Source organism: Varanus komodoensis, unplaced genomic scaffold (genome assembly GCF_004798865.1).
Source record: "Varanus komodoensis strain SLA01 unplaced genomic scaffold, ASM479886v1 scaffold25, whole genome shotgun sequence".
NCBI lineage: Eukaryota > Metazoa > Chordata > Lepidosauria > Squamata > Varanidae > Varanus > Varanus komodoensis.
In genome coordinates this window covers 9,887,717-9,900,653 of record NW_025335661.1, presented here as the reverse complement: position 1 = coordinate 9,900,653, position 12,937 = coordinate 9,887,717, and the positions used below count along the sequence as shown (strand labels likewise).

The following is a 12,937-nucleotide window of genomic DNA, read 5'->3' as shown; positions in this document are numbered from 1 at the left end:
CGGAGGACGATGCCGGCGAGCAGGGCCGCCGAAGGCCAGGCGCCCCCCGGGGCCGCGCCCCCCAGCCCGGCGCGCCCTCCCGCCGCCGCCGCCGCCGCGCTCCCTCGGCGGGGCGGCGCGCTGCTGCGCTGGGACGAGGTGCCCGACGACTTCGTGGAGTGCTACATCCTGTCGGGCTACCGGCGGCTGCACTGCACGGCGCAGGAGTGCCTGGCGTCGGTGCTGCAGCCCACCAACGAGACGCTGAACTTCTGGACGCACTTCATCCCGCTGCTGCTCTTCGCGGCGCGCTTCTGCCGGCTGCTGCTGCTGCGCGGCGCCGGCGACCTGCCCTTCCACCACCCGGCGCTGCTGCCGCTGTGGTGCTACGCGTCGGGCGTGCTGCTCACCTTCGCCATGAGCTGCACGGCGCACGTGTTCAGCTGCCTCTCGCCGCGCCTGCGCGCCGCCTTCTTCTACCTGGACTACGCCTCCATCAGCTACTACGGCTTCGCCAGCACCGTGGCCTACTCGTACTACCTGCTGCCCGGGCTGCGCCTGCTGGAGCCGCGCGCGCTCGGCCGCGTCCTGCAGCAGCGCCTGGGCTGGCACGTGGACTGCCGCGCCGCGCTGGCCGCCTACGGCGCGCTGGTGCTGCCCGTGGCCTTCGCGCTGGCCGTGGCGTGCACCGTGGCGTGCTGCCGCAGCCGCTCGGAGTGGTGCGCCTACCCCTTCGCCATCCGCACCTTCGTCTTCGTCATGCCGCTCAGCATGGCCTGCCCCATCATGCTGGAGAGCCTGCTCTTCGACCTGCGCGGCCACAACCCCACGCTCTTCGCCTACTTCTACCGACGCTACTTCTGGCTGCTGGTGGCCGCCTTCTTCAACGTCAGCAAGATCCCCGAGCGCATCCAGCCGGGCCTCTTCGACATCATTGGGCACAGCCACCAGCTCTTCCACATTTTCACCTTCCTCAGCATCCACGACCAGATGTTCTACGTCGAGGAGGGGCTGCAGCACTTCCTGCGCGCCTCGCCGCCCGCCCTCCCCACCTTTCCGGGCACCGTGGGCTACATGCTGCTCTTGCTGCTCTGCCTGGCCCTGGTGGTCCGGAGGTTTCTAAACTCCCAGGAAGCCTGCAAGGACGACTGAGGTATCCTCCTTCCCTTAGGCGTTTCGGTTGAGTTACTTGCGACCATCTCTGATGGCCTCCGGGGGCTGCTGTTGCTGCCGCAGCCGCCGCAGAGCTAGACAAAGCTTCTGGGAAGGAGCCCTGGTATCCTTCAAAGGAAGGTGCTAACCCAAAAGAGCACTGAGTTTGCCCAGTCGAGCACTGAACGCCTTTAGAAAACTACTGTTTCTCTTGAAACACCTTTAGATTTTAAGGAAGGGCACTTAAACCACAGAGTACTGTATACCACTTTATTTATTTATTGCTGCTTAGGATACAAAGAGAAGCCATTTAGGACTATTGCTGGAAACCTCCTATGATTTGATCCTCAGTGCATTATTTGAAAGTAAGCCTTGCTGACTGACTTCCAGTTAATGCACTTAGGGCCAGGGTTTAGGGGAACAATATGCATGGACCACACGATGCTAGCTACTGATTTCAGACTGCCTGCTGGAGGAGATGTTCTTTCAATTAGCAATATGCGCTAGACCTGCACTGATGAAAAACTGAGATTTAAAACCAGATCCCACGTGCAATTCTTGGCATATTATTCTGTCAAGGAAATGTATGAGCATGTGTGTTTTCTGTTAAAGTTTTGAAATGATTTGCACTGAAACAAGGTTTTCAGTACAAGCAAATTGTGATAATTTCTTTTGGAGTTTTGACACGAAGACCAATACAGTGTAAAATGGAATATACAAAAGATGTCTTTAAGTAATTCATTTACACTGGAGCCAGATTATTATTCGATCAGAAGCTGTTGGTCATACTGTGAGAACAACACCTGAATGGTTGATGTAGCCATCCTAACAATCCACATGTATACAGCCTGATTCTCACAATATGCCTGGTACCCTAGTTCTGAATCCCAGTTACAAAATGCATATCATGGCTGTTACAAAAGGTATTTCATGGCACATGCATCAAAAGAAGAGCTGCAACAGATGTCCCCTTTAGAATGAACAGTGTTTTGAACGTGAATAACAGAGTCAGGTTACAAGAGTTCTACAGAAAGTAGCACTAACACAGGACCAAAGCATCAGCTAGTTTATGAAATTGTCAGGATCTGCTTGCACGTCAGTCAGTTTTTTACTGGAATAAGTAAACTCATTTCATCTTCTGATTCATTTGCACATAAAGGGGGTGAGTCAGAGCTGAAATGAGACAGAGAGAGAGCTTTTCAACAGTCCATGTGAAATTCTTGCTTTATCTCTCTTTTGTACCTGAATATGTGACAACAGCAAGTTTGTTATCTCTTGGTGGCAGAATCTCCTAACCAAAAGGCATTGTAGAGCCATTCCATCTTTTCTTCTTTAACATATTCTCTTCGAATTAAAAAAGATGTAAGAAAATATAAGAATACATGGGAAAGCTACAAATATGACATCACCTGGAAACACATTTTCTGCCACCCACTTTGAATGAGGCAGTGTGATTGCATGAAAGCCTTGTCTGGAAGCACTGCAGGGTAACCTGTGGATGACCCAGGATAATTGACAAGTCCATGAAAGGTGCCAGAATTTATGTTCATATTGACAGCAACTGTTATCTCAGGACTACAACTTTGATACAACATTTTGTATATGTTAATTGTGTAAAAAAAGGCATCCATAAAACCCATGAAATAAAACTCATAGACATAGAGTTAAAATCCAAACCTGTACTGTACTGAGAGAGCGGTAGATGTAGAAAAGCACTATTTGACCCATGCTTTGTATTTCAGTATGAAAAAAGTACTTTTAAAACTGCAACAAATTTATTATGGAGTTATATGCTTTTTTGTACTTCAATTGCACAAAGTATTATTCTTAGTTGGCATTGGTACAGATCAAGCTATGGCTGTCCAAATGTTTGAGGCTACAACTTCAGTCACCCCTGACCATTTACCATGCTGAGAGCAATGCGAAGTTGTAGTCTAAAACTTCTGGAAGTTACTAGGTTAGGGAAGGTTGACACAGAGGGCTGAGAGAATTGTTCTATTCTTGAAGGCAAAAATCATAATTTTAGATTTTAAAAAAGGCAAAGTTTTGGTGAAATTGTATTAACACTTTGATGGCTTTTTCACAAAGTAAAAAAAAGCCATAGATTGCAGACAAGACAATCGCTGACATTTTAATGCAAAGTTCACATGTATACAAGATAAACATAGTACCAGTAACTGGAGATTTCACAATTTTTGTAGTAATGCTATTTTAATTGAATACCCAGAATGGAAGAAAGAAACTTGGGTAGTAATACGGGTTTTCTGGGGGAAAAGTAGAACTGGATTTTTTCAATGCTCTAAATAATGCAATCCAATTTAGTATGTTGTTTGATTCATTTTAGACCTGACACACACATTCTCCCTCAATAAATATACAAAATAGCTCACATTTAGTAAACCAAACTAAAAATGTAATCTGTATCTATTTTAACTGCAGTATAAATATATCAACATACAAAATACAATAGTTACAAAATATTTGAACTGAAATACTTGCTGAAGAAGAAATTAATTACACAGTATAGTTTAAATGTTATACTCAAACACATTCAAAATTTTATGGAAATTATTTTATTGGAAATTTTTAAAAATGTGAAGACAATAGCATATACTTCCTTGTGCTGTTTATTCATATTTAATAATAGCCACACCTGAAAGAAAACACTGTTTTTAGAACATTTATCTAAAGAAAGCTGATACATCTTATATCAACAGTTTAATGTTCTTTTGCTTAGGTAACTTCAGCTTCATCCATTCTCTGTACTGCTTATCATTTCCATTCTAAGTTAGGGAAAAAACTGATTCAGAGCTGAATGTTCTATTTCATAGAGGATAAATATCAGTCTGTGGGCACAGGTTGGGGAACTTGAGCAAGAGGGTGGCATTGCACTCCTCTTCAGCTTGTGTGATCCCATGGGCAACTGGTTGACCATAATATGAACAATATGTTGGACTAGATGGACCTTTGGCATGATCCAGCATGGCTCTTAGTTTCTTACAATCTTGAGGGAAACAGACAGTAGTCACTTCCTTAGCATCAGTTTTCTTTCATTTTTATTGAAGAATGTTAGCAATACAGGGCAAGCACATCCCGTGTAAGTCTGGTCCAGAGCCAGCCAGGAGCAAACTGCAGTGTGTGCAAACATGGGTTATTAATACTTTACTTTGCAGTTTCCCCATGGGCAACTGAGAAGTGTAGGGTTCATCAATTCTTGCCTTAAAGAAAACTTAGAGAATTTTCTATCCTATCTTTATCCCACCTAACATCATCGATTGCAGTTCAACAGCCCAGACAGCTATAGATAAATGTGGACTTATATCATGTGGAAATTTTTCTGTGGAAAAATATAGCATAGGGAAATTTCACTGAAAGGGTTCTGCTCCATCCCTAACCTTGGGTCCAGTTGAGCCCTAAATGAATAGAATCAAGCTTTCATGATCAATTCTCATCTAGCAGCTTTCCCTTGGAAACCCTGTTGAAGTTAATCTGTTGAAAAGTGACTCAAATAAAAAGCACAGTATCCTGGGAAATGTGTTTGTTTATTAGGCAGTTTTTCCCCACTCCATAATCAAAATGATTCTCAAAGTGTGGTGCAGGGTTTTGTTTTGTTTTTAAATAACAACGTAAGTACAACATTGACACTTTAGGGCACCAAGATACAACCAAGTTAAAAAACAAAACAGTAAAACAAAACAAATCATAAATGGGTAGGTCTTAACTTCCAACTGAAAAAGCTTCAAGAGGAGAGCCAAGGGGACTAAAATATTCTCCCACTGTTTTCTAAATGTTCCCATTTTTCTATGCCAGAGTTGCACCTGTTTATTCTGAGGAAGACACCAAAACAGCATTGTCTGCAGGTGATTTCATGTCACATTAGAGGATGCGCAGAGGATTGGGCCCTTAATGGAGCATTGCTGTTGTCTCAATGAATATGTTGGCAGAGTTTACATCTGCATTTGTGGCAGAGCCTGGTCAGTGGATTTGTGTTGCTGTTAGGTGTCCTCTTGTACCTGATAAGAAGCTATTTTAGATTAGGGGGCTGTCTGTGAGAGAGGACAAACCAGTCACCCAAGGACTGGAAGAGATAAATATCACTGCCCAATATGGGCCTATGTCATTACACAGGCCTTGGACAGAAGCCTATCCTTGCTTGCAAATAGTGCCCTTCGGCTCTCTACCTAGCACAGCTGCTTTCCCCCAGAGTGAGTATATGTCTAATATAAAAATGGCAACATTTAGAAACAAGTGGAAGACCTCCCAGAACATTCTGCTGTCTACCTGACACCATTCTACAACAATTGACTCAACTACTACAATGTCTAAAGGAGAACCTAGCATGAAGTTGCCAAACTAGTATTTCTCGGATGTTTAATTTTCATAATTTAGGAACAAATCAGATAATGAAGTTTTCTTATCTGCTCCAGGCACTTAATTAGCATTGCAAACCTTAGGAGATTGTGATGGCATGAATTACCACAGTTAAGGGCTTATTTTGCATACATTTGAGATTTTCTTAAAATTTGGGATTGGATTGACTTAAATACAACTGAATGTAAGGCTAATAACACAGTCAATCTGGGGATTGAAAGATTTGCCAATGCTTCAAGAAAGAATATAATATTGTGTTACATTTTTATCCTTTCCATGTTCTTCTGCTATTTTCTGATTCAGTGTGGTACACAGTAGCTAGTACATGGGCTTTAAGAATTGTCACACAGTAAGGAAATTGCAGTTTGAAGCTCAGGTAGCAAACCACTGATTTGCTTCATTGGATATATATGGTGTTACTTATCACTAGCTTATTCTTGTCTTGAGTTGAGAAATAAATAGCCTTTTCTTGGTCCAAACTGTACAGATAAATGCCTGCACACAGAGTCCCTCTCATGTCACTCCACATGACCATGTAAACATAGGTTTCGATCCAGGAACTGTCTTTCATGAGAGGCAGTTTATGCAAGCGAAAGGGTTCTGTTTGCAGAAGATGCCTCTTCCCAAATTTTGGATATTCCCCTCCCAACACACTACAATCCACCTCTTTCAGCAGGATCACCTGACTCTGTAGCATTTTCAAGAGGCTAGAAGAGTGACCAGAGAAGTCAATTTCCATAACCACAGTTGATATACAGAAAATCTGCCCATAATGATTAACCATGGATAGAAGCCATTTTTAAAAAAAATTACAAGTATTTATTTCCAGCTTTTAAACCCTAAAATGGTTTCTTGAGCAGCAAAAATCAAACTGAATACAATCATGCATTAAAATAATAAACAGAACTTTAAAATCCCTAACTGGTAAGATAAAAAAATCAACATAAACATCAGTTAACTAGAATGGGAAACCTGCAATTGTATACTTTGGGTTGGCCATGCTGAAGTGTTATATCCCCCCCCCCCCACCAGCAAGCCATGTTTAAAGTCATTTCCTTGCCCCTGCAATCTCTCAGCCTTGTAAGGTGAAAAACATGTCTCAGGGTTTGAGTTATTAACCACACTCTGCAATCTTAACCTTTTTTAGGTTTAATTCTAGTTATGTATGAAGTGGATCTGACCTGAAAACTATGCATATACCAGAGCAAAACTGCAGTAAATCTAGATTTGGTTTTCTGGTCTTAAGTTTTCCTAGTGTCCTAACTCTGACCCTGTAAACTCTCATTATACTTCTCCTGGCTTCAAAGGGATCGCCAAAAGTGGAACAGCTGCAGCATTTCACCTGCATCATGTTCTGCATAAATTCTTGGTACATGCACAACAAGTCTGACATTAGGTTTGCTAAAAATAAATATTTGGGTGCAATGCAGCCAGCACAACATAATTGCTTTAATGATTTGCCCCAAATGACTCATGCAGCCTTCAAAATAAATAATTTATTTAAAATATTTCTTCAGGAGATGCCACTAGAGTATCCAGCCAATAAGGAACAGTATGAGATAATGGAAAAGGCAAAGAGTTAATGCTAGGAGAAAGCTCAGGGTCCGAGTTAAATATAAAGAGAGCCTCTGAAGAGGATTATATAATGAGTTTTTTGTGCTTATCGGTTACAATGTAAGGGACATCTTGCAAAGTCAGAAAGACTGTAACAAACTGTAAAAATACATTTGATACATGGACCATGTGGCAACATCTATCTATCTATCTATCTATCTATCTATCTATCTATCTATATATATATAACAGATAAAAGCTGATGGTGTTGATTTGGTGCTAGCTGTCCTAACAGCCATTTACTTTACTGCTCTTTCACCTCCACAGTTACAGATTTTTTTTTTGCTCAAATTGGGTCATGTTGAAGGCGTTTTTTAACAGATGTTTGCTGTGAATTTGAAGCACGCTAACAATCTTGAGGGTCCTTATAAAAATCATTTGTGACAAGGCAGCTATTGTAGTGATTTGCAAATAGATCCAGTTAGATTACCATTTTAAAACTTTAAAAGAATGCCATTTTTATAATGCCTATATTAGTCTGCAGAATTTCCAGGGTTCAAGGGATGGATCTAGATGTAATCATATTTAGAGTAGTCCTGCTGGAAACAATAGAACTTCGGTTAAATCATGACTAAAAAGTCCCACGGATTTCAGTGGTAATCAAAAACCAACAATGTGTGTTTAGTCCACACATAATAGTAATACCAACACAATTTTTTATTTAATAGGGAGTTTAAAAATATGAGCAAAAAAGGGCAAATGTTTATAATATGGAGGCACGAAGTTGTTGCAAAGTCAGTGGCAAAATACGTGCTAATTTTTTTGTGAACAAGAGACAAACCCTGGATAGTCTCAAGAGACCATTCCATTTATCCATAGGCATATGCAGAGTCTACACAGTAGGTGGTTGGTCTATGAGCAATATTCTAGGACAAGAGTGGCTGCAAGTAGATCTTCAGATGTTTTGGACTTCAACTTTCAGGATTTCTTACCATTGGCTATGGTAGCAAAGTCTTCTGGAAGTTCCAGAGAAATCTACCTTCTATGGGATGGATTTTTGCAGGGATTTTAATATTCTGCATTTTACCGTATTTCTTAGACTTCCTGTAATGTGCTGGGCTTGCCACCTTTCCTAGGCCATAGGGGAGTAGGGAGGTAATTCTGAGTAGATACGAAAATTGGAGTTGCGGACAGGAGCATTTCAGCCACTTCCAAAGCCTTTGGAGCCAAGGCAGATATGGGAATCGCTCCCCCTCCCCCCTCTTTTTCTCACCCAAGCAAAGGGAAAACACTTAGGCCAAGTCAAGGCTGGCAGAGGCCAATTTAGGGGCAGCAAAGGATACTACCAACAGGAATACTGCCGGTCATGCTCCTGTCCCCATGGAGCTTTCCATGGCTGTATCCAGAACCTTTTAGGTAAACAAGCTGCTTCACTGATAGAACACTCAGTGCATTCCCATCCCATCCTTATCTCTGGCAGCCAGCTTTCAGAGAGTTAGACTACCCTGCATGACTACTCATGTATTTGGAAGTGGATTCATTGGAATCAGTGTAATTACATTTGTACAGACATGCTTATTGTCCCCAAATCAGCTTTTCTTGCTTACAAAAAGACCAACATTCTGAAAACTTCAAAAAAGTTTTGAATGCAAAGTTTGGCTCTGTGTAGCAAAGTTTGGCTCTGTATATTATCATTCTGTCTTTCTAAGTTCTGATCATCATTTGAATGCTTTCTCTGCTTTTTCTGCTCTAGCCTGGTTAGTGGTTTCCAATAGAAGTGTGAATTGACATTATCTGTGTTTGACCCAAGAAACATAATATTCATCTTAATATAAGATTCCAGACCGCACAATTGTAAGGGGATGTTGAACTATGAAACTAGTTGAACTCATTTGGATTTTGCCTTCTTGCCTTACAAGCGCTGTATCATGCACATATTAATTACCAGATATGCACACCATAGTTTTTTGCCTAAGTGCTTAGAGGATAGAATAAGAAATAGGAGTTCACTTGCTCTCTTCTCAGCTTAGCTGTGAAGTCACTACAGTCCAGCCTACCCCAGTCTGGTGCCGTGCAGATGTGCTGAACTGTAACTCCCACAGAGAGATTCAGTTGGGTGGTAGAGAAACAAAACATAAATAAATAAAAGTTGAAAAATAAACTATCCTTCCCAGGCAGCACGGCCATAATGCTAAACACTTTAGAACCCCCCCCCCCCCCGAGCTCCTGCCTATGCTTGCAAATGCAGCACATTCTCCTTGTGGAGAATAAGAGGTCCATGACTTTCTCTGCACTATTACCCATCCTTCTCCCTTTACCCAGTGCAAGTTATCCTTATGCCTGTGCACATATAGATGGGAGATGGCTAACTGCTCAGCTTCTGAGCATCTTCACACTAAATATAAGAAGACCTGGTGATGCTTTTAGGGCATGGTCTAATAAAGGGTTGGATATTTTAAGTCCCATTGACCTTAAGCACATGTTTAGTTTTCTGTCACTGAAATAAATAATGCTACAGCTAGATCATTCCCCTACTTTGAATTTTATTTCCTTGTCTTCTCTGCAATTATGTCCAAAAGAATTAAGTTGCAATGACTGTATAGAAGTGAGAATTCAAGAGAATTCTGTGAGGCATATATGCGGTTCTCCTTCATTTGGTTTCCCATCTGCAAAATGGGAGTTCTTTGCTTATCTACCTCATCAGGAGGGTTTGTGGCTTAGTGCTTTAAAATAATGCAGAAAGAAGTGCTATATAAGAAATGAAGGGGCTGAGCATGGAAAATGTCATTTGATCCCAATGGCTTGTTTCCTCTCACTGTTAAAGGAGGATGCCTGACTGAGCAAAAACATTTAGGACTTGGTGTAAGTTCAGGGCCATCTTGCAGTTGTAGTTTGCTCCTGCTTCCCAAAATTTAAACAATCTTTTTTCCACTTCAGATCCAAATTCTCATCGCCTTTGCCAGAGGTCTTACCAGGCATGACTGCAAAAGCAAAGGGTTTTTCTATTATTTACATCAAAGATGCTGAAATGAAAACCAAGTGGCAGCAAGACAGTAACGCTGCCCCAAATATGTTTGTGGCCCTGTGCACAATTCATTCTTGTCATCAGTGATATTAAGTAACAACTACAAACCTTTATTTAAGGGGCAATCTTATGCAAATTTAGACAGAAAAAAAGTCCACAAAAACATCTTGGGAGTTGCAGGCCTTGGTTTTATCTGAACTTGCATTAATTTGTGCACTTAGCTGTTTTAAAGAAGCCAATATAACCCTGTTCATATATGACTGCAGGCATCAAAGCACTCCAGGCAATGCTGCTTCAGAGAAAATAGTTCAGATAGTTCATCCCCTTTCCTAACCAACGTGGCCCTCCTCTTTAAATAACTTTTCAGAATGGTCAGGACAAACAGTGCAGCTGAGTAGTTGAGAAGGACAAAACATTTCCGAGGGCTTACTTGAGCAGTAGCATTAATGTGAACTGGGGAGATCTGAAGGACAGTCCTTGCTGCAGCCAATTTAAACAGAAGAATGTTGGATTTAAGCCAGTTGATTCTCAGTGACTTCCACTGGACTGTTAGAGGAAGTTCTGACGCTGCAGGAGCTTATCGCAGACCAACATAAACCCAGTTACCAAATCAAGGTTGCAGATCAAGGTGGGAAGCCAAGTTTGCATTTTGATTCATAACTCAGGTGTCGTGTTGCTGCCTATTATTTTTAAAGTACCAACAGTGCTTCCATAAGTACTGGGTCTTTTAAAAGAGAAACCTGCAGATCTCTCCCTCCCCTGATATGCTTGTTCATTAGAGGCCTTTGAGAATTTCTGCTTCACAGTACCAGCACTCCTACAAAATGAATGGGAGCTGGTTGCCTAACAGAACTTGCACAGAATGAGAGGATCTACACAGTAATGGGTGAACAATTTGTGACACTGTAGCCCACACCTCCCATTAGTCCTAGGCATGGTAGCCAATGGTGAGGGATACTGGGAGTTCTAGGTCAAAACATCTGGAGAACCACACCCACCCATGCATCTAGTGTATATATTCATTCTTTAAAATGGCATTTCTCAGAATTTGCAGTCAGCTTCCTAAGAGAGATCGCTTATGGAAGCATAAACTTTGGCTACCCTATGTATAAAAATTCACTACTATCACTAGCAATTCATTATCTCTAGCAAGATAGGCTTTTGTTCTTTTGTGTTTACTTCTTTGTCAAAGCCAATTTGAAAGTGCAACTGTGTGAATGATACAGTCCTCTCACAGAACTGCATCATTTTAGAATGCAGATAATTTATATAGAGTGCTTCCATTACACAATACAGGGAAATATGTGGGCATGCAAATTACTTGTGCATCTTCGATTACTACATCTGAATAACTGAGTACAAGAGCAGCCACTGAGACATCCTGGCAACCTTATCCTTGGTGGTCTGCCATGGATTTAGGACCACAAACCCTTTTCTCAAACCATTCCTCCCATTTGCCCTCCTGACATAAGACAGAAAAAAGAAAGGAAAAGGGTGTCTGTAAAGATGGATGAAGAAAGTTTCAGTATTGGACAGTTGAAACAGGAACTTTTATTTCAGGCAACCTTCAGAAGCCTTAAATTGGGTGCAATGGAATCTCCCCCCTCCCCCCTTCTTCTCCAATCACTTTCCACCCTCTCTCTTTTGGCATTGCAACTCTCTCTTCTGGTCTTGGAGGGGTGAAGAGAACATAAATGTACCATGCAGATATCTACTAATTTCCCTAGAGCTCTTCAGATCCAATGAGCAAAAGCTGCTAGGGAAGGAGCTCCCTTGATAGAGGACCTATATGGCACATCCCATCATATTTTAGTGTTTTCTGCAGCATTAAGCATTTTATTGCATGGAAATGCTCAAAAAGATAATGGAGATATTTTAGGGTTACCTGTTGTTTTGTTGAGCATCTGCTTGTATCATTGTTACTTTTACTATTCTGTGCATGAACCTGAACAAATCAGAGTGCAAGTATTTATTTTAATCTTCATTTTTGCTTGTTTGTTTTTTGAAGGATTTGTTTTTCATTATGTCTTGGTTGCTAATTATATTTTACAAAGATACTGTACATTTTTGACTGGAAGGAGCAAAGAGTTCCAAATAAAATTGCTTCTGAATTCAATGTGAATTTTATTTATGTGCATTGGAATTCTGTGCAACTATGACTATAGTTTCCCATTTTATATGTGATGGAGGACATATAAAATATTTTATAGGTAAGTAGTGAATGATACTGATTCAGTGTAATGTGTACATAGGTATTTTACACTAATTTTGTACAACATGGACAGTAAATATGAAAATTACACTTCTCAAATTGGAAAAAAAAATGAAACAGGTAGGTTTCAAAGAGGCACTCTGGGGCCACAGAAGAGCCTTGAACCCTTAAGGGAAGCTCACCGCTTCCATAGATCAGCTAGCAGGTTCTACTGTGGATATACTGCAAGCCATATGTAGGAACCTGTCCTTTTAATGTATTGGTCAGTGATAGTTCAGTGTTGGGTATTTTATTCTTAACTGTAGGTTCATAGATCTGATCAGATTAATAAACTTTCTTTTTACCTTTCATGCATCAGGCAGATGGCAGAACCTTGGCCATTGGATCACTGGGGCTTGTATGTCTTTAAAATTCTCATGCATCGTTCCCAAGGAGTAGCTCAGCTATCCACCACTTGGCCCTGTATATGTACATTGCCATGAGTCAAGTGGAATAAGTAGCATCACGACTACAACCGATACTGACAGAGTCACTAGTTTGCCCCTGAAAATGTGTCAAATTGTATGGAGCTTAAACTGAAGCAAGACACGAAAACTGCTATCTGCTTCTTAACTATGGTTCTTAGAGCCAATTTGCATTGATAT

General features: G+C 41.4%; 1 protein-coding gene across 1 annotated transcript; it reads left to right on the top strand.

The window, feature by feature from the left end:
• Positions 1-12,197, top strand: PAQR9 (progestin and adipoQ receptor family member 9). Its single transcript, XM_044432971.1, has one exon. The coding sequence runs from the start codon at positions 10-12 to the stop codon at positions 1,129-1,131; it is 1,122 nt and encodes a 373-aa protein (XP_044288906.1). The 5' UTR covers positions 1-9; the 3' UTR covers positions 1,132-12,197.
• The last annotated feature ends 740 nt before the right edge of the window (positions 12,198-12,937 follow it).